The 22,179-nt window shown below is 39.6% G+C and overlaps 1 protein-coding gene across 5 annotated transcripts in view; it reads left to right on the top strand.

The window, feature by feature from the left end:
* The window catches only part of VPS13B (vacuolar protein sorting 13 homolog B), a 718,815-nt gene that overhangs the window by 191,229 nt on the left and 505,407 nt on the right, over positions 1–22,179 (top strand). For all 5 annotated transcript variants that reach the window (XM_075213864.1, XM_075213863.1, XM_075213867.1 and 2 more), the window contains exons 18-19: positions 10,335–10,469; positions 16,598–16,771. In XM_075213864.1, the coding sequence (XP_075069965.1) occupies positions 10,335–10,469; positions 16,598–16,771 (309 nt within the window). The remainder of the gene's footprint in view (positions 1–10,334; positions 10,470–16,597; positions 16,772–22,179) is intronic.

Genomic DNA, 22,179 nt, shown 5'->3' with positions numbered 1-22,179 from the left:
AGCACAGAGGTGTTGGTAATTTTTTTTAATTATTGTTTGTAATTTACCACAAACATCCGCAGCACCATACAGTGGGGAAGTAGAGCATGTAAGACAAACAGACAGGCAACATTATATTGCAATCCTTATACTGTGCATAGGACATTATAGGCAGGGTATAGAACAAGTGCATTAAGGACATGTAGGAGGCAAGAGACAAGGATGCACAGGTGGATGGGGTAGGAGCGACAACAGGAAGTAGGGGCCCAACCATGAGAGCCTACAATCTAATGGAAAAGGAATAGTAGCTTGCATACGGTATATTGTACTTCTTCCTATGGTCACCTCACTTTAAATAGAATTTTTACAGATAAAAAAAAGTAAAAATTACAAAAAAACAGACACAAAGTAGAATGTAGAGGGAACAAAGGGGTTAGAGGAGTTTATAGGTTATATTGACTTATAAATGCCAGGTATACATAAACAATGTGGATACATGAACTCTGTTTTATATATAGACTTGTAACACATGTTCCTCTATGTACAATAGAGGAAGGGATAGAAGTGGATATCGTGGGTAGCAGGGTGGCTTAATGGTTAGCACCTCTGACTCACACCACTGGGGTCGTGAGTACAATTCCTGACCATGGCCTTATCTGTGTTGAGTTTGTATGTTCTCCCTGTGTTTGTGTGAGTTTCCTCCAGGTGCTCAGATTTCCTCCCACACTCCAAAAACATACTGGTAGGTTAATTGGCTGCTATTAAATTGACCTTAGTCTCTCTCTGTCTGGGTGTGTGTATGTTAGGAAATTTAGACTGTAAGCTCCAATGGGGCAGGGACTGATGTGAGTGAGTTCTCTGTACAGCGCTGCGGTATTAGTGGTGCTATATAAATATCTGATGATGATGATGATGTTGGCACTTACTATTCTAATCAGTGAAAGGAGTTCTGGTCCACTCATCCAAAATGCATAAATAACGCCTTAAAACACATGTGCTTGGGATGTGTTCAGCAGGAATATTATTATTGTGTATTATGCAGAGCTTTACATGTTATATCAGGCCCTGCCACATTTGAGCTTACAGTCTAAATTTGCCACTGCGCACACACACTAGCATTAATTTTGTCAGAAGCCACTTAACCTACCAGTATGTTAGTGTAATATACATAAAACCATGCCTCCCAACCGTCCTCATCTTAGGCGAGACATTCCCGATTTTAGGGCTCTTTTTTGCAATCCTTGTCAGGACAGCTTTGTCCCAATTGGTAGGGAAGTTGGGAGATATGTTGAAACCAGTAATAGTAATAGGTGATCCCCAAAACCCACCTTTGTTGCTTGGTCATAACATCAATTATCTGTTTGGGCACCTGACTCTCTGCTTTTACTGCTGCTAACTGGTTTCTGCAGGAACCCGAGTGACAATCACTGGCAGACAGTGGCCCAGTTTACCTCTCACACACCACAATTAAGGGTATATTTTGTAGTTTGTGGGTTATTTTAATCATATTTAATAGAAGATTTGGAATCATGGAAAACAGAATTATTATTTTTTTGCTTCCTTTTGGTCTTCATTTTCAACTACAGTATGTAATACCCATAAAAGTAAAATATATTCACTCGTCTATGGTGCCAAAAGAAAGGCCTGTCTGTCCTGAAGTACCCTATCACATTTGCTTGAGTAGAGTATAAACGGACACACACTGAACATTTAAAAAATAATGAGGTGTAAAATCATCAGGTGTCTGGAGAAAAGATTGTTTCTTTTAGCAGTTTGTAACACAATAAATGTTGTGGATGTTTGATTATTTATGTAATATAGATGCCTTAGTTTAACATCATCCTGTCAGTTCCTTGTTTTGTTATTTTTGCAATGTGCATTTACCAGTATCTACTATAAATGTTGATTTCTTGTTCCATAGTTAATTACGTAATTTGCATTTTTTTAATTTGCGAGCATATATCTCAGACTCATGCTTACATTACATGTCTATTTGTAATCTTTGTGTGCTTGTAGAGACCTATATTCATTGTGCTAATCAGTTTATAGCTTTATTCTCTATATTACAGTGTTGTGTTGCCGCTGTTATTTTAATTTAACTCTTTGAGGCCCAACTGCCCCCACCTTTTTACCACTGATGATTCCCCAGGAGGGAGCCATGGATCCACATACTTTGTACCCACTCTTCACTTCTCAACGTCCCTGCTAATTGAAGCTGGAGACAGGCCACTAATAGGAACGTGCCACACATCCCTTTACAAGTGATTGTTTTTGAGATAAATGGTATTTACCACATGCATACCAAATCTTAGGTCATGTGTAGAGCGATGAAACATGACAGCGAAAGTCTTCTTTACACCTGTCCATGTTTTTCTGCTTTTTCATTTCAATAAACATTTGAAAAGTGTATTACAAGTAGGATAAAGAGGAGTCGTGGTACTCTTTCCAGCATTGCTTTCTACAGTTTTAATGCCAACACAGCACTCCCTATTTCTCATGAGTTAACGTACGCTACAAGTGGATTCAATTGGTAAAAGCACAAGACATGAAAAGTATTGTCATCATTATCATTTATTTATATAGCGCCACTAATTCCGTAGCGCTGAACAGAGAATTCACATCAGTCCCTGCCCCAATAGAGCTTACAGTCTAACATAAACACACAGACAGACTAGCGTAATGTATTAAAAATAGTAGTATAGTGACTGTCTTTACACCTCTCCTTGGATTTCTAGTCTCTGGCTGCTGAATACTGACTTGCAGGGTGAAAATAAAACATACACAATCTTTGTTTTAAATTGGGCTACTAACATTAGCCATAAGATCTACTACAGCTTTGTTTGTTCATGTAACAGTATATTTTTGCTCAGTGTATACAATTCTAGCAAATGCGGATTAAGAATTGGAAGCTTTTTACACATTTTTACCATGTATGAGGAGCATCGAGCAGGGTCTATAGTAACTTAATTATTGTTGGTTATTAGACGGTGTTGTATACAAGATGAATCACCAGACTTTAGGGCCTTTTTTTTTTCAATTTTGATTTTAAGACCCTTAAATTGAGTAACCTATACTTTTAGTGATTTGGACATATGTTTGTTTTTTCAGTCTTCTAGCCACTGATATTATTTGAAAAACTTAATATTAAAAATAAATGAAGTAATCGTTAGTAATCGTTAGATTGCTTTGTGGGTCAAATGCACACGAAGAAAGCTAAATGCAGATTCATTTTCAAATGTTGCAAAATGCTTGGTATTTATAGATGAAAGAGCAAACTCCTTTGTGTGGTTGTGAAAAGGATTAGTCTGCTGATCTGTAATATCCTTTATGTATCTTCGTGAAGAAAGAGGATCTGAACCCCGATTGGAAGTCTGGAATATCTTGATTGGAAACATATTATGAGCGGTGATTTGCCTTTCTCAAGCTGTGTGTGCTTTCAGCACCTAGGTACAGCAGTGATATCTCTTTGATCTATTTTCAAGATAAACTCCTAAAAATGGATGTGGTCATTGACTTCTGTGATGTGAAGTGGTGTGCTTAGGCCTTTGGCTTTATCCAGAACTAAACTTGTTATTCTTCTTTGTAAATGCTAGCAACGTAACCACTATGTTTCTAATGTTGTTGCGTTATTGTGTTTGTCAAATTGTTTACAGTAAATACATATCTAGCATCATTCAGTTTTTTTTGTTCCTTTATGGAGTAACTGAACATTTAAAGGTCCTCACAACCTAACTCATGATCCAGTATGAAAAAAGACATCCTGTAAACTTAACCAATATACTGTTGGTAAAACTATGCATACCAGGACATAGCTTCAAGACCACTATATCTAACATTCAACTTGCCTTGTATACCATTGTTATGTGTAAGCTTTGAAACTGTTCCTGTATTGGTGAAATATAGCAGAAGATACAAGAGAAGTGACCATAGGAAAGTATCATTTTCAAAGCAGAGATCCATTTGTATGACACATAAAAACACCTCTACGTATTTGTATAAAGCTTGTAAAATACATTGGGCCCCTTGTGCGTTTTTGATGCATTTCTGTGTTCATTTTTTAATGCATTGCGCAAAACGCAGCCCATTTTAGTTGTGGCTCCCTGAACACAATCCAGATGGGGCTTCACTGCATATGTATCAACCTTCGTCATCAAGCAACCATCCAGCCAGACCAAATCCAGTGTGTTTTGTTTTTAAAAGTGGCAAAACTATTTTCTGATCTAAAGACAGAGCAATGATCAGTCACTATGAGTGAAACTGACCAAATGGAATGGATCCAAACGTATGAAGGCTCCTGGCCCCGAGACTGGTCAGGGCCGAGGACTGGTTAGGCGGCCGCTCCTTGGCCCGGGACTGGGCCGCCATCCGCTCCTGGGCCCGGGACTGGGCCGCCGGGCGCTCCTAGGCCCGGGACTGGGCCGTCGGCCGCTCCTGGGTCCGGGACTGGGCCATGGGCCGCTCCTGCACCGGGGACTGGGCCGCTCCTGCGCCGGGGACTGGGCCGCTCCTGCGCCGGGGACTGGGCCGCCAGCCGCTCCTGGGCCAATACTTATACTTATTCTTTTTTGTTTCCTCAATCTCTCACCAACATCTATGGGAGAAAGCCATTTGGATCACTTGTTACTGCCATTATCACTATATTGCTGTATTCTTTCCTAAATAATAAAGTTTCCTTATATAATGGACAGTGTAGCTGAAGTGCTTTGCTGAGCAGATGAAGATGTTGAACTATATTTGCAGCATTCTGATCTTGTCTCAGTTTTTCCCCTGTAGATGACATCACATGTGCTGTATTTAATGTGAGTTTGGGAACGGAGTGAATATTGTACTGTATGTGGGAGGGGTACAAGGCAACCTTGCAGGTTCCTGTCTTCTGTCCAATTTACTGATCACAGGGTCTTTATGTGCATCAGTAATGTGCTATGCAATATAAGCTGAAATATATTCCCCTGGGGAGGAAGACGGAATAGGTTACATACGCTGTTCCTAAGTGTGATAAATATAAAACTCCATTACTCACTCTAGGCAGGTGCTTTTTATATGAAGCTTTAAAGAAATGTAAAGCTGCTGGTGAAATGATTGGTTTGCACAGACACTCATCAGGGTTGCTCAGCTGTGTGCAATGTTTTCCTTTTGCAATCTAAAGTATCAGCCTGTAGTGGCATTGAGTTGGTTACCAGGATTCTTGGTAGCATTTCCAAGAAGTTCTCATATGGTGGGGGGTGGTCAGTGGACACCTGCTGCCAGTAACCGTGATGAGTCTGTGTCAGTAGAAATGATGTGTCTGGAAGACAATTGACCAGTTTATTATAGCCTGATTTTGGATCAAGCCAGTACCTAGGCAGTAATAACATCTGCACATCTAGTTTTTTTGCATATCACTTGATGCTGTTCTATGGAGATCTTATACATAAGATACATTAGAATTTAAGGTACATTTCAACTAGTGATTCCCTCTTCTACTTTGTAGGGCAAATTCCCTGGATCCCATGAAGACATGTAGCCTCTACCAAAGAGGACATCATGTGCAGACCTCAGAATTCTGAAGGACCTCCACCTTCAGTGCATTATGCTGGTGCATCATTTTGGGGACACCACGTGATTGTAAAACTCCTGGGCTAATAGTTACCATGTCGGGACTTGGAAATACCATGATGTCAGCAAAATGAAGCTCTGTGGCTCTCCTCTCTGCAGGTTTCTATGTCTAGGGCTAATTTCTTCCTGGGGGGGGGGGGGGGGGGGTCCTGTCCTGTCCTGTCCTGTCCTGTCCTATCCAGGGCATAAACGGGGCACCCCAAGGAAGGGGTCCTACACTGCATAATAAAGGATTTACTTTTCTATGTGGAAATACCCCTTAATGTCTAGTGGGTAAACGTGTATATAAAATACACAAATGGTGACAGATTGTTGTGGTCAGTATTGTATAATCTGTAGTGGGCGTAGTGCCGAAAATGTGCTGCTTTCCTGATTACACAAAGATCTGTAATAGTGTTGAACCATAAACATAATGATCAGTTATTTACCACTAGTGTTAGTGAGAATCAGTGGTGCTGAATAACAAGGTGAACGTGAACCTTGGCTTGATGGAATTAATAGAAGGAGAGAAATTAAAAGTGCAACTTAAGAAAAATTAAATGAATGCAAACTCTATGACAGTGGTGTCAGTGAAAGGGGTAAATTAGTATTTTATACTGACATACATTTGGCCATAGGTCACAGTGCCCCACTTCATGCTGCATTGTTCCACCAACTCTATGTACTGGGTGAGTGTAGTGTGACCAGGACGGCTCCTTTGTCAAAGATAAACTTCTCCATCAGCACTGTTGTATTAATGCTGCAGCTCTGTCAGTCTTCACATTGACTGATTGGCTGTTTATTCCAGGATATAATTAATTATGTGCAAAGCTCTCCATGATGTGGCACCTTCCTACATCTTTTCCTCGCTCTGCTCTCCAATTTAATTTTTTTATATACATTTTATCGTCCCTTATAACCCCCTCCAGGACTTTTCCCATCCTGTACCTATGCTCCGGAATGCACTACCTCACCCAATTAAACTAACCCCTACCAGTCGAGGCTTTAAGTGTTCCCCGAAATCCCCCCTTTTTTGGAGCAGCTTATCAAATTTTACAGGATGATTCTCTCTGTAAATAGAACTTTACTGACATGCAAGTGGGTTTAGTTACAATTTAGGTGCAAATCTTATGATTTAAACATTATATACATTTAGGGTGTTGAGGCTCCTGCTGGGGTTATTTTCCAGCAAGAGGAATTCTAGAACAGTGGACACTTCATCATCATCATCATCAGTTATTTATATAGCGCCACTAATTCCGCAGCGCTGTACAGAGAACACATTCACATCGGTCCCTGCCCCATTGGAGCTTACAGTCTAAATTCCCTAACACACACAAACAGACAGACAGATAGAGACCAGGGTCAATTTTGATAGCAGCCAATTAACCTACCAGTATGTTTTTGGAGTGTGGGAGGAAACCCACGCAAACACAGGGAGAACATACAAACTCCTCACAGATAAGGCCATGGTCGGGAATCGAACTCATGACCCCAGCGCTATGAGGCTGAAGTGCTAACCACTAGGCCACTGTGCTGCCCCACACTTTTTAAAACAGGTGAATGGAGAACTCAGGAGTAATGTTGGATAATGCTATGTAACTGAAAGAGATACACTTTTAGCAGGTATGGTTGGAAAATCTGTTACATTTATAATGTACAAAGTTCTATACTATATGCTTAAGATAAAAAAGAACGTAGTCATTGAGCCTATTCCCGCTCTGTGCTGGTGTTCTTTTCCCATTTGTTTCCTCTCTTCCTTATCTTGCCATAACCCCATTTTTGGTTACAATTGTCTGGTCAATTTACATGAACTTATTCATTTGTCTATATGAACTCATATTGATTCTTGTAATGCAAAAATTAATAAACAGTTTGTTATCCCAAAAAAAAAAGAATGTAGTTGCTTTATGGACAGGTACGGCTTTACCCTTAGGCCAAAATGACAGGTCTTTTTGGATTCTAGGCATCCAGTGTGTGGTCACTGTACAGGACGTTGTATTGATATCACATAAGATTTGTCACGTATACCAAAAATGGTTATGAATTACATTTGCTAATGAAACCAGAAAAGATGGATTTATCATCCTATTAACCTCACAGGGCTGCAATTCTTGCTTTCTATGCTATGAACATCACAGAGCCCCAATATTCTATTGTTTATCTTATTCTCTGCAATCCACACTCTTTTACTTTGAGGGGGGATTCCACAGAATCCCCCCTCAAAGTAAATTGGAGGGGGCATCATACATCTTAAAGATCCATCTATAATGTTTGTTACAGGCGAAATCAACCCCATGTTTCCTCTCTTGCTAGCAGTACCGTGGGGGTCCAATGTTCGTGACCCAGCAGTTGTGGAGAAACCCATCGATAACTATTTTTTTCAGAGCTGAATCCTCTTGGAGACGTTTAGATTAATACATCACTCTGTGCACTGTGTTGATAAAGAGGATTGCACAGCTGCTGTGGCATGGAACCGACAGCTGAGGCTGCTGGTCATCTCCTTTAATTGTATTTAAAAGTGTATTTTTATATACATGTTTATTCATTATAAGATATGGCATATATTACACTACATATAGAACCTGGTGCATTGAAATTGGCCTCCATATTGCTTTCTCTGTTAATATCAATGAATGACTATCCTTGAGTTTCTTCAAGTTGCTATAGAACAGGTTAGTTGTATGCGAAAGTGTGGACACTGGTGGTCATATTCCAGGTTTCATCTGATCTTTCAGTGAAAAGAAGATAACACAACCTCTGCAGGATACACACACAAAAATTTCAGTGCACAGTAAATATTTATTTGAAAAGTTCAACATATTGAACTATAGAACAGTGAATGTGGGAGGTAACAATTTGAGCACCCTTCCAAATTTATTCATTAATACCTTTTTTTTTATTTTGTCTTGGGGTATCCAAACCATTGCATGCAACTAGTACATGTAGTGGATGGTTTAACTGGAAGAATATTTTCATATACCGTAGTTACTAATCAATGGCTTTTATGGATATTCTTTTTCATACTTGAATTTATCTGTTCAGAAATCTGCACGATTATTATTGATCTCAAAACAAGTAATCTTTTAGTGTATTAGGGCCTTTTAATTTCCTTTTAACATGACTATCATCAGTTAGTAGGGACAGGAATTAGTCATCAGCATAAGCTCAGTTGATAGCGTTGCCTTTAGGAGGGCAGACCGGAAAAGCTGGTGATTTGGAGACTTTGGTGCTCAGCAGAGATGATTGAGACTAATATAGTGAAGTAATTTATTAGAACATTCCCTTTCTGTCTAGTAATGTTTACAACCCAAGAAATGAAAGTGTGAGAATTTATAGCAGACAGAGAAATGGGTAATGTAGGTGGGCCAAGTGTTTGTGATCTGCCATCAGGTTTTATGCTTGCAGATCAGTTCAGTCCGGTCTCACATTGAGCTGTCTGACAGTAGGATTGTTCCCTCGGGATGTGGAAGGCTTATTAGTTAACACATACTTTTCTGTACCAAGCATCACTTGCATGCTGTCTAAAGACACAGATAAAAGCTGGCACAAGCAGTGAGTATAATAAGAACGTGACGGACTTCAGAAAGCGGCCAACTCTTTCTTCACTGACTGGCCAGACTTGTAGATTGGAGTAGATGCGCAGCGTGGTGAGATGTACAGCACGGAACATATTCCGTCTGTTTATATTAAACAAATATTTTATCTTCATTTAAAGTTATCCTGTCACCTCAACTGTGTTTTTTTTTCTTTGATTTTTCCTTCTAACAATAAAAGTTAGATACTGTGGAAAGTTGAAATTGATGGACCGGTCCTTTTTTTTTTTTTACTTTGCTATGTAATTATGTACATTAAATAATCAACCAATAAACTAAATTATCATGCTACAAATTTAAGCCAGAAATGCTCATTTAAATATTTTTTTTTTTAGCTTTCTGTGTGTTTCATGTCTAATGTTTCCCTAATGCGAGTTGCATTCTATGCAAATGAGATTGTGAAAACAGATTTCCATGGAATTTTATTTCTTTTAATATGTATCAAAATATTATCCGTGCCCTTTTAGCTTTCCCCCGAAGCACCACAAACTTTAAATACGTCAATATGTAAATAATGCTCAAGATGCAAACGAAAATTATGCCCCCATTGTTTTTTTTCATATAGAAACAGCTAGTTTGTGTATCGCCTAATTAAAATTAAGGCAGCCACTTTGTCCGTTGTGAAGATTTCAGCTTATTTAATATGAAATAATGACTTCCTTTGACCCTCATGCCACAATTAGTAGTGAATTAATAGCTGGAGCTCTGCTATTAAAATTCATATTGCCAATGTGTAGGAGAGATGGTTATGCCTTAAAGGTTACAATCTTTACAAAGCTTTGCTGTTCATTTCGATATTAGTTTTTTGTTTTGTTTTTTAAATGAACATGAGCAGATGATTTTGGGAGTCAGATGATTACAAACATATACAAGGTGCATGATTTGCGTGCACTTGGTGTTACTCATTATTGCACGCTGCAAGCTGTAGCCCTGTTCCACCGACGCTCCTGCCAAATCGTGGACACCTGCAGAAAAGCAGAACTGCAAATAGTGCTATTTTAAACACTTTGTGAATGTGTTGGAGTTACTGTGATACTGTACGAACATGAATCCAATCCGCTTTCTGATGTTTGCTAATTAAAAAAAAACAGAGAATCGAAATGATTGTTTTACTGTCCGATTGAATGAATATTAAAGTATATTACAATTCAACAGGCTAGTACATTTGCAGCTTTCTTTTATTAGGTGTGAAATCCAAGAATGCACTGCCAACTCTGGAGGGTTCTATCCAGAATGTTGAACTGAAATTCTGCAGCACATCATTGGTCAAATGTGTCTCCGGGACCTTGGGATCAGTAAAAATTTGTGCCAAAGCCCCAGGTATGTGCAGCTGGACCGTATAAAAGTTTATTGCCTGTATAGGAGAATTGGCCTTACTTTTTACAAGGAGAGTTACTGAAACAAGAATTTATTCATTGTTCCTATGAATCAGAGATATTTTTTGTGTGTTTTCTCATTTTATCATGCCAGGATAATACATTTCGACCATCGTGGACTAAATTTTGGTTTACAAAAAGGATCATGATTACAGCAGCAGAAGTTGCACAGGCCATTATGGGAATATAATATATAAGTCACTTAAGAATATTTTTATTTATTCTGTTCTTTTTTTATTCTTCTTCCTTCTAAAACCGTGCGGTGGGTCACAAAATATATTACAAACAGAACAACAATTACTAGTCCCCTGTGATGCAAATACTCAATATAAAGAACCCATGTTACAGGTGATTCTAGGTACTAATAGTAGACTATAGAAGCATCAGGAAACTGTTTTGATCTTTTTGGAGCTCATCAGTATAAGACAGTGATTCCTGCTCACCATGTGAAGTGCTATAGATGCAACCTCACTGAAGCAAAATTAAAATGTTATGGACAGTTCAGAGCAATGCCAGAGGGCAAATATGCAAATGAGTTACTCCATTTACCACTCCTACACTGAAGAGCTTTAACAAGAGTGGAACAGAGATTATAGTTTACTTACCTACATTTTGGATCTCCCCTCCCAGAGATCCAAAGGGCAAGTGCAGAGTGCGTGACGACATAGTACGTGTCATCGCAGCCTTGGTGCAATGATGAAATCATGCCAGCAGGGGGCGGGACCATGACACAAAATGCATCACCAGGATCTGCCCCACGAGGCATGAAGACGTGTATTGCAACAAGGCCCCACCCTCCTTACAAGTAGAGATGGCGGGATCGGGGGTGTGGTCTACTCCCAAGAATCCGTATTGATTCTTCCCAGATTTGTTACTCTGCCATATGAGAGAGAGCAAGCAGGTATGGACTATAGGTGGGAAATTGTCTCATGTCCAATTGGCTCATAAGATTGCTGTGTAAATGGCACACCCATAAGTAGATTGGTGGTACTGCCATAGTAAGTCACACAAATAACAGAATTTAGTAATACAGTGCGGCTCTAGGGAATAGCAAGTAGTAAAACAGAATCGTATACATTTTGATTATTATTTTTTTATCAACGCCCTAGAAATGGATACTTAATTGATATTATATAACTTTAGTTTAATTAAACATTGGTGTTTAGAACTTTCCATTTTCCTCATTATAGAAGAACTAAAAATGTATTTGTTTTGCCTTCTCCTTAAGTATATGTACCCAAGATGGCTCTTCAGGGCTGCAAGCTATATAAAATGCGTAAGGTCCTACACAATGTTCGGGAACCCAGAGGTGGTGTCTTCAAATGTGACTTAAAATAGAATTAAGTGTATCTACATTTCAACATGATACAAGATAAATAAATACACAGAGCTCATCGTTAAAGCGACAAATCCCTGGGCACATGATTTTAGCTTGGAAAATAAACGATTGTCAGCGGTTTTTTATTTTTATTTTATTGTTTATAATTGGTTTACTTATGATAAAGCTGAAATCATGTGTCTCATTATTGTTAGTGATGAGCTCTATACATTTTTATCTTGTGTCTTCATCACCATTTATATAGGGCAACCAGTTCCGCAGCGCTGTACAGAGAATATTTTTTGTCATTCACGTCAGTCTCTGCCCCATTGGTTCTTAGTCTAAATTCCCTAACATACACACACACGGGTTAATTTTGTCAGCAGCCAATTAGCCTACTACTGTGTTTTTGGTTCTTTAGAAAAACGAGGGGGCGAACATTATTACCGTTAGTGCGGTAATTTTAACACTGATTTCTGCTCGTGGCTCAGGGATCTGCAAGCAAAAATCAGCATTGAAATTACCGTACCAATGGTGGTAATGCGCATTAATTACCATAGTACCGGTAATGATGTGCACCCCTCGTTGTTCTTAAGAACAACGCAGGGAATTTAATCTCCTCCTTAGCGTCTGTTTTCCAAATAAAACTGCTTACCCAGATTGAATGGTTGTTTAGATACATCAGCAACAGCCATCTCTTGTACCGCCCCAGATATTCTCTGACCAATCGCATTTCCTGCCTGGTTACAAAACAGTAGAAAAAACGTTTTGCTCTACATTTCAAACCCAGTAACGTCAAGCTGAATAAGGGGGCTAGAGGGGGGCAGGCATGTCTGTAGAGTAGCCCGGGAACAGAGATTGCTGCTGGATTTCATAGGATTCAGACGGGAATCCTGTTAGATACACTCATTAATAGAGTGTATCTAAGCAAATGATTCAAGCTAGGTGTTTTTTTTTTTTGCATATATGAATAAAAATCTCCAGAAATGCGGACTTTACCTATTCTGTTATCATTATAATCATTTATTTATATAGTGCCCTCATTAGGCAGTATTTATCATTCACATCAGTCCCTGGAGCTTACAATTTAAATTCACTTACACATGCACACTAGAGTCCGCTTTAGTGAGCAGTCAAATAACTTACCAGTATGTCTTTGGAGTTTGGTAGGGAACCGCAACCGGAAAAAATACACACTAACACAGGGAGAACATAGAAACTCCGCACCTGGCCCTGATTGGGAATTGAAGTCATGGTCCCAGTGATGGGAGATAGCAATGCTAACCACTGTGCTATCATGCTGCCCAATGTATCTCTCACCTTTTAATTTTCCTGATAAAATTTATACTAAAAATGTTTTCACCTTAGATCTTTTGAGGACATTTTTCAGATTATCGATCTTTACCGCTGGTCGACAGCCAAAATATTGATGTACTTCTAGCACGTAGCTAATAAATTAATAGCCACTACAATAAATATAACTATAAAGTCATTATCATTACAACTACTTGCTCATTTATTTTCATAGATAAAACCTTTTTGGAAAGACGCCAGCCTGATAAACCCATGACTGATTTAAACTTGCGCATACAATGGAGCTGGGAATATTTTCTGGGAAGAGCATGACCAATCCCAAGTTTTTATGAGCACTGTAAAATCCTGACCTTATTTCCTATTTTAATTCAGTATGAAATTGAATCGCACTATTTTAGCCTGAAAGGATCATTTACATGTAAGCTGCTTTCATTAAATCTGTTTAATAAACAGCTCAGTTTCTCCCTCTTCAAAATACAACTTGCCACTTGTGATGAATTTAATTTAATATATAGTTTTGTTATTAGCACAGACAGTTTTTTATTTGTAGAATATCTTTATTTATTCCATATGTTCCTTTATAGTAAAGTCTCTTAATGGATATTAGTCATTGCCATTTCCAAATGAGTGGTGTTCTTGCAATTGGAAAATCCTGTGACATAAAATTTTCAGACATAAAATGAGAAAACACATTAATTGAGTTCTTTAGTTTTTAGATCACTTGTGTTTTGTTAGCATTCCCTTGTTCTGGAACCCGTAATGTCAATGTGTCATTGTTCTGGAACCTGTAATGTCAATGTGCCATTGTTCTGGAACCTGTAATGTCAGTGTGCCATTGCCCTTGGACCCCCAGTGTCAGTATGCCATTGTCCTTGGATCCCCAGTGTCAGTGTGCCATTGTCCTTGCATCCCCAGTGTCAGTATGCCATTGTCCTTGCATCCCCAGTGTCAGTGTGCCATTGTCCTTGGATCCGCAGTGTCAGTATGCCATTGCCCTTGGACCCTCAGTGTCAGTATGCCATTGTCCTTGGATCCCCAGTGTCAGTGTGCCATTGTCCTTGGACCCCCAGTGTCAGTGTGCCATTGTCCTTGGACTCCCAGGGTCAGTGTGCCGTTGTCCTTGGACCCCCATTGTCAGTTTGCCATTGTCCTTGGACCCCCAGGGTCAGTGTGCCATTGTCCTTGGACCCCCAGGGTCAGTGTGCCATTATCCTTGGACCCCCAGGGTCAGTGTGCCATTGTCCTTGGACCCCCAGGGTCAGTGTGCCATTGTCCCGGGTCCCCCAGTGTGAGTGTGTCATTGTCCCGGGACCCCCAGTGTGAGTGTGCCATTGTCCCGGGACCCTCAGGGTCAGTGTGCCATTGTCCCGGGACCCCCAGGGTCAGTGTGCCATTGTCCCTGGACCCCCAGGGTCAGTGTGCCATTGTTCTTGGACCCCCAGGGTCAGTGTGCCATTGTCCTTGGACCCCCAGGGTCAGTGTGCCATTGTCCTTGGACCCCCAGGGTCAGTGTGCCATTGTCCTTGGACCCCCAGGGTCAGTGTGCCATTGTCCTTGGACCCCCAGGGTCAGTGTGCCATTGTCCCTGGACCCCCAGGGTCAGTATGCCGTTGTCCTTGGACCCCCAGGGTCAGTGTGCCATTGTCCCGGGACCCCCAGGGTCAGTGTGCCATTGTCCCGGGTCCCCCAGTGTGAGTGTGCTGTTGTCCCGGGATCCCCAGTGTGAGTGTGCCGTTGTCCCGGGACCCCCAGTGTGAGTGTGCCGTTGTCCCGGGACCCCCAGTGTGAGTGTGCCGTTGTCCCGGGACCCCCAGTGTGAGTATTGTCCTGGGACCCATAATGAAATCGTCCCCAATAGAAAGTATTCCCTATCTGACAATCGGGGGTCTATAATAAAACATTTTGAAAACCTGCTTGGTGTGCGGATGGACAGGTTTCAGCTGTTGGTTTAGATGTCACCAGCTCCTCAGATATAATAGAATTACTTTACTACGTAATGCCTTGTGTCACAGGGAACACAATGTATTTTGCATAAGTCACTGTTTAGTAAAGCAACAATATTCAGAGGAGCTTATGAATGATCCTCAGTACCCCCTATAAGAATTTACAATTCTATCAGCTACTGATAACTTTCAGTAAATTACTGTGTAAAATAAACAGATCCCCGATGGGAAATTCCAAACTGCGACCTCCAGTCAGTACAACATAAAGCCTCTCATTGATTGCAGACTAGTGTCCATAAAATCCCCCCATAACATTATTTGTTTCCAATAGGTATAAAAGAAATATGCAACCAGGTTCAATGCTAGTGCACTATCTGTATCTGCTTCCAGTGTGTGTCATGTAGGGTTGCACAGTGGTTAGCATTGCTGTCTCACCATACTGGGGTTATGGGTTCTATTCCAACCAAGGACACTATCTGTGTGCAAATTGTATGTTCCCCCCTTGTGCATGTGGGCTATCTGGGTAGGTTGTGGAAAAAATACATTTTTAACAAATATAAATCCCACACGATTTAATTGAAGTGGAGTTTTAGCGTTTCTTCAGTTTCTAAAAAGAGTTCTTTTTCTTTCACCATTTGGTTTTACTATAATAATAAAAATGATAGTAGTAGTACTATTACTTTTCTATTATTACTACCATTCCGGTTGGCAGATTAGTACTGTCCACATGTGAAATACACAGGCCACATTGTTGCAGTCGGTTCAGATACATGCTACATGCCGGCAGCTCTTACAAACAGACATGCAGGAATCTTCTGGGTGCAATGATACCTATGTATTGCATTGTATGGCCGTTATTAAATGGCTGATCTGTCTGCACTTAATATTAAAGGGGATGCACACTTAAAAATAATTAGTTGTTTTTTTTACAATTTCCTATTTTGGAAGCATTGTATTCGATTGTCCTTTTTCATAATATTATCAGTTCTGTAAGACGTTCCTGGTTTTCATAATATTAGTTCTGTAAGACGTTCCCATCACCTATATCTTACTGCGACCAGAGATTGGCAACGGACCAGGCAGCTGTATAACAGTAAATATAATATATTTACATTAGGTCTAAAAATATAGGGGCATATTCAATTAGGTCTAAAGATCGCGGATATGCGTTCCCACTGAAAACACCTTACCGCAACATCCCAGATCTCCGTGGGCACCCCATAGGGTTGCGAAGGGAAATTTGCAATGTTGCGTTACCAACTTAACATGCATAGCCGCGCATAATTGCGATCGCAGGACTTCATTAAATATGCCCCATAGAGTGAAAATTACAAAACTGTTTAAATAGTGGGAATCATAAAATAGGAGACCTATGTTGGGTCGATATCTCCTTTCCTTGAATCAGACGTCACATCTAAGCACGTCTCATGTCTATGCATTTTGTTGTTTAGTGTTTTACTGTGTAGTTGTAACATCCTTGTGTTTCCCTTTGGAAAGGTGAAGCAGGGAAAGAGAAGCTAATCCCCCTGATTCAAGGTCCTTCTGACACTAAAGACCTCCACAGGAGCAAGTGGCTGAGAGAGAGCAGGAAACCGGAGTCCTTGCTTGGTCCAGATCTGATCGCCTTCACAGTCCAGGTTCCAGAGCAGATGGACTACTGCCACAGCTCTGGTGAGTGTAAAACCTCCATCACGTCGCGATCATGTTACATTCCGCTAGTCAAAGCTGTTCTCTTGGGAGATTTAATAAACGTGACAAACTGTATCTGTTTCACATACGGAGCACATACATGGCTGCGATATTGCTTCCACAGTCATTGGAACAGGCTATTTTTTCCTCTCTGTAATGTTTCTTAAGGTAATATAAATGTGACTAGTTGGTTAGGCTTTTCTGCTGTTCGCAGAAATCTGGGCTTTCATATTGAAACAATAAGATAAGTAAAACATTCTCACAGTACTGATGTAGTGTTTTGTGTATATATATATATATATATATATATATATATATATATATATATATATATATATATATATAGCCATATATGTATATTTTTCTAACTTGTATTCTTATAAAAGAGAAACGATCGTCAATATGTGTTTTTATTAAATGGTGATGTCCATTTTCGTTTCTTGTTGGAAATTTGTTAGAAATCCCGTTATGTTGAATTTATGTGCAAACGTACATAACCGTTTCAATGTCTGCTGACCCTTCCTTGTTAAGTTGTCCCGTTATTGAACAAGGTAATCAAGTATGCATACTCCCTTTTTTGTCTTATGAAACAGAGATGTCATTGGTCTTTATTTGGAGACGGGACTGTTGGCTGGCACAGTGGTTAGCATTGCTGTCTCCTCCTCTGGTCTCATCCCACTGTACATAGACCCACCTCTGACTGGACTGTCAGACACTAAGCAATCTGTGTAATCTATGATGTGTGTTTGCCTATGGTAGAGAAACCGTATTGTTATGTCCACAGGGACATGGGCTGATGTCAGTGAGTAATCATTCTCTGCATAATCATCATCATCACCATTTATTTATATAGCGCCACTAATTCTGCAGCGCTGTACAGAGAACTCACTTACATCAGTCCCTGCCCCATTTGGGCTTACAGTCTAAATTCCCTAACACACACACACACACACACACACACACACACACACGCAGACTAGGGTCAATTTTGTTAGCAGCCAATCAACCTATCAGTATGTTTTTGGAATGTGGGAGGAAACTGGAGCACCTGGAGGAAACCCACGCAAATACAAGGAGAACATGCAAACTCCTCACATATAAGGACATGGTCAGGAATTGAACTCATGAAAGCTAATAATATTAAGTGCGGTTAGAAAAAATCCTGTTTACGAAGTTGAAATGACCATCAACAATGTATGTCTACATTTATAACAAATGATCTGAGGTTTATAACAAATCCAGCAATCTTAGAGAGAAAGTAAAAATGTCCAGTGATGTGAAAAAAACCCTGTTCTTAACTTGGCCACTGAGCGACTTTTATACAAGACCTGATTGGATGTTAATCAGGAAAATGGATAGAGGAACGATTGCAGTTGTGTTGCTCACATTGTCATACAGTGGAGATGCTGAGAGTTGGTGCAGCATCATACAATTCTTTATCCATAACTCCTGAGGCTCTGGATGTCTCCCAACATCCTATCTGTAGCTCTCTTTCATGTATTTCATTTACTTTTACTCTGCCTATCAGCTGTGTAATTGTGCGTAGTCTGGCGGTAGGACTCAAGGCTGGGGCAGAAACAGAGGACATCCAGGTTTGCATGTTTATTCTCTGTTCATCCAAACACTTAATGTAATATAAATATAGTGTCAGCAATACAATATACATTATCCACTCTCTGCTCGTAAATCCCCCTCAATTCTACACCTGCGACCACGGCTTTGTTATAGACCAACCTCTGTAGGATTCCCTCGCATTTACATACTTGCAGATCAGCTTGTTCATGTAAATCACTCTGCTGATTAAAATGGCAAAGAGAAAGTATTTAGTTTTCATCATATTTTTCTGTTACAATGAATATCTGCATGAAATGGGTAAATGGGTGGTCTCCTCTGCCAAGCCAAAAAAAGCAGTAATCAACTTGCTGATTTCTTATGGGAAATTTGATCTTATTGTGTGGGGGGGAGGTCTGAGCTCTAATTCTTAATCTTTTCTTCTGTCAGTCTGCGAGATTTCTTACTACACTGTAACAATAAATTTCAGTAAGTGTCAGGTTTGTCTGGGCCAGTGAAGGGAATGACCACTCGTACATGTAGTGTGCAAAAATCATAACAATCTATATAGTTACGTTTCTTTTTTTGTTTGCCTGTCTAAGCCACTGACCTCGTACTTTACAACTCTTGCCAATATTCCCAAGTATTCCCACTGCTATTCTAGTGCAAGAGGGGAAAAAAAACGTTATCCTGCCGATGACAGAGCTTGCCCGAATGATTTCATGCTCCTCGGATTTTTGTTCACGGGAATTAAGGGCAAAATGAACATGCAGCTGAATATAGCATCTATTTTTGTCATTTTCAAAAGTTAAAAATTGCGTTATTGGAACGAAATGAAGAGATGCAGGTGTTCCCCAGTGCTGGTCCGCTGGGAGTATTTGATGGTAGATGCTTAAAAAAAAAAGTGCATGTGTTTTCGGAGTCAAACAGCAGCTGTGAGATGAGGATTTATGCTTTTTCTCAGAACTTTGGGATTTCAAAATGTTACATTTAATCACAGGCACAGAAAACAGAGCAAATGTTAAAGATGTTATATATAAAAGCAGCAGGCTGATTTCTTTACCATACCCAGCCAGTTGTGGGAATACAGAAACAAAGTGATCTTTAATCTTAATATGAGCAATTTGAAAAGGATTACGGCAGTTGCCAGAACCCAGGATCCCACTCCGACTTTTCTTTTTCTATTTATTTATTTTTTTCAGCTCGCAATTGCACAGCATAAAGCTCTTATCCTCTTAATTACTTTAAAATCTGGTTTATTCTCATTATTTTGTGTTTGAAAGTAGCAGTAGTTTGGGCAGCATAATATCAGGGCAGAAAGAACAAGGTGGATTAATTCAGATTTCAGAAAGTATAGTGGCTGATAAAAAGTTAAACTGCAGATCATGAGAAATAAATTAGGTCAGGAATCCTGTTATCTGGAACAAGATTCATCTGTAGACGTGTGGACATGGAATAATGGCGGTGTCTATAAGACTGCGCTCTTGCCATCTGTTGAGTTTTCTCCGTAATATTCGTTCCCACAACGGGGGAAATGTATCAATTTTCGGCGGATTAGAAAAGTGGAGATGTTGCCTATAGCAACCATTCAGATTCTAGCTATCATGTTGTTGAATATATTAAATAAATGATATCTAGAACAGATTGGTTGCTCTAGGCAACATCTCAACTTTTCAAACCCGCCGGAAACTCGCAGCTTGATACATTTACCCCCAGAATATGAATTCAGATAACCCGGGCTGTCCATTTTTCTGAAGTTATGTTTATATAAAGGACATGTGCTATTATTAGAGAGTGCATTTTTCTTTAGTCATTTGTGATGCCTTTTACACCTAATTTTACATATTCCGCTTATCAATCTTAGATAGCTTGTTGCGTCTTTGTCTGTTCATCATGTGTTAATAAAAAATGACATTGTTGTGTATTTTGACAAGCGTTAACTGTGCATTCTCTTGCAAACACCAGTACTTCAATACTTCCATCACTGTATTTGTACTTGTATGTTCCATCACAGTTCTAGTATGCAGTACAGTAATGGATTTAGCACAGAAGGTCACTTAATATACTTAGATTTACATTTTTTTATATTCTTACTTGATATCTGCATAAGTAGTTTCTCACATTGACTTTACTGAGAGGTGGAGACTAAAAGTTTTTTACCTGATGCTCCTTTAGTTAGACTTGGGAGGTAAATTTTCTAAAATGTCTAAAAAGTGGAGATGTTGCCCATAGCAACCAATCAGATTCTAGCTTCCATTTAGAATTTGCTAGATAAATAATACATTTTAGTAAAATCTACCCAATGGCCTTCGATTTGAAGTGCAGTTTTCATTCCTCTGTAGATTCCCACTAGGAGTGCGCTGACAAAAGTCAGGAAATGATCCAAGAGGCAGACAGCAGAGGTGCAGAGTTGTAAATGGGCCAAGATCAGAGTAACTGGATAACAATTGTAGTTAGTAGGAGCTGAGGTCTAAATCCAGAGAATTGGAGGAAGAAATGTTTAGCTGTTTTGCATAGTAGACAGGGAAGGCTGGGAATGGGCAGGTTATATAGTGACGTTTTAAAAAAATGCTCCTGGACACTGAGGTACTAACATGTAACTGGATTACAAGAACAAGATCAAATACTTTGTAACCCAATGGGAGCAATAGAATTAAGAGGGACACAAACCCGAGCGCGTATATGAAAGTATGGGGAAGTGGTAATAAATATGGCAGAACAATGAGCGGTATATACCAGACGCTCCCCTGCTATTAGGGCTGTGTATTTTACTGTAAGTTATATCATCATCATCGTTATATTGCCACTGTCGATGTGTACGTCAAACAATCACTTTTCAACCCGCTTTTATAGATGCTTCTTCTGAGTGATTGAATTAAACGTTTTCATTTGACCGGTTCCCAAGTTAATCATTCATATCCAGTCTCCCATTCCCGTTTAGTGAAAAAACAAGTGTAAAAGTTAATCAGTTTTCCTGTTTGTTACGTCGTTAACAAAGCGTGTTAGAAGCTTGTCGGGAGGAGAGTTGGCTCCACACAACCTATTCACCAGGTTAATCCAAGAACCACTCTGCTGCCCTCCTTGTATTACTCATTTATAATACCCCAGGAGCGGCCTCAGAGACGTTGACATCCTGGGAAAAGGGTCCATGTTTTGTGTCTGTAACCCTGTCAGCTCTTACCAATAAATGCCACATTTATCTCTTCATTACAGTCAATGACATGGGGCCTGATTCATTAAGGAACTTAACTGAAGAAACTTCTTATTTCAGTCTCCTGGGCAAATCCATGTTACAATGCAAGGGGTGCAAATTAGTATTCTGTTTTGCACATAAGTTAAATACTGACTGTTTTTTAATGTAGCACACAAATACTTGATAGCTTATTTGTACACTGAAATGTAAAGTTGATATTTGTGTGCTACATTGGTTAATAAAAAAACCAATATAATTTGATGTTGCTATGGGTTACAGTATCTTTCCTCTCAAATCTATCTCAAATCTACCTATCTATCCTATCTTATCTATTCATCCTATCCCATTAAATTAAATGTGAGCTATAAGTAAGGGGTTAAATATAAATTAAGCTTTGAGGCTTCTTCTGCTTTAGATGTTTAACAGGTTCTGTAGAATACTTTCATGTGTAACTGTATTTTCCGATAAATGGGTAAACAATATGTGCCTTAGTTTCTTCTCACTTCACCTGAGTATCACGGCTACTGCTGGGAGCAGGGAGGAATGACTTTTTTGCTTCTGGACTTCTGTATTGAGTTGTCAGCTTGGTGCCATGACCTGAGCCGTCCATTCTACCAAATTACCGTTGTCTGTTTTATCCTACTCA

This window comes from Mixophyes fleayi, chromosome 5 (assembly GCF_038048845.1).
Source record: "Mixophyes fleayi isolate aMixFle1 chromosome 5, aMixFle1.hap1, whole genome shotgun sequence".
Lineage (NCBI taxonomy): Eukaryota > Metazoa > Chordata > Amphibia > Anura > Limnodynastidae > Mixophyes > Mixophyes fleayi.
The sequence above is the reverse complement of the archived record's forward strand: the minus strand, read 5'-3'. Positions and strand labels throughout refer to the sequence as shown.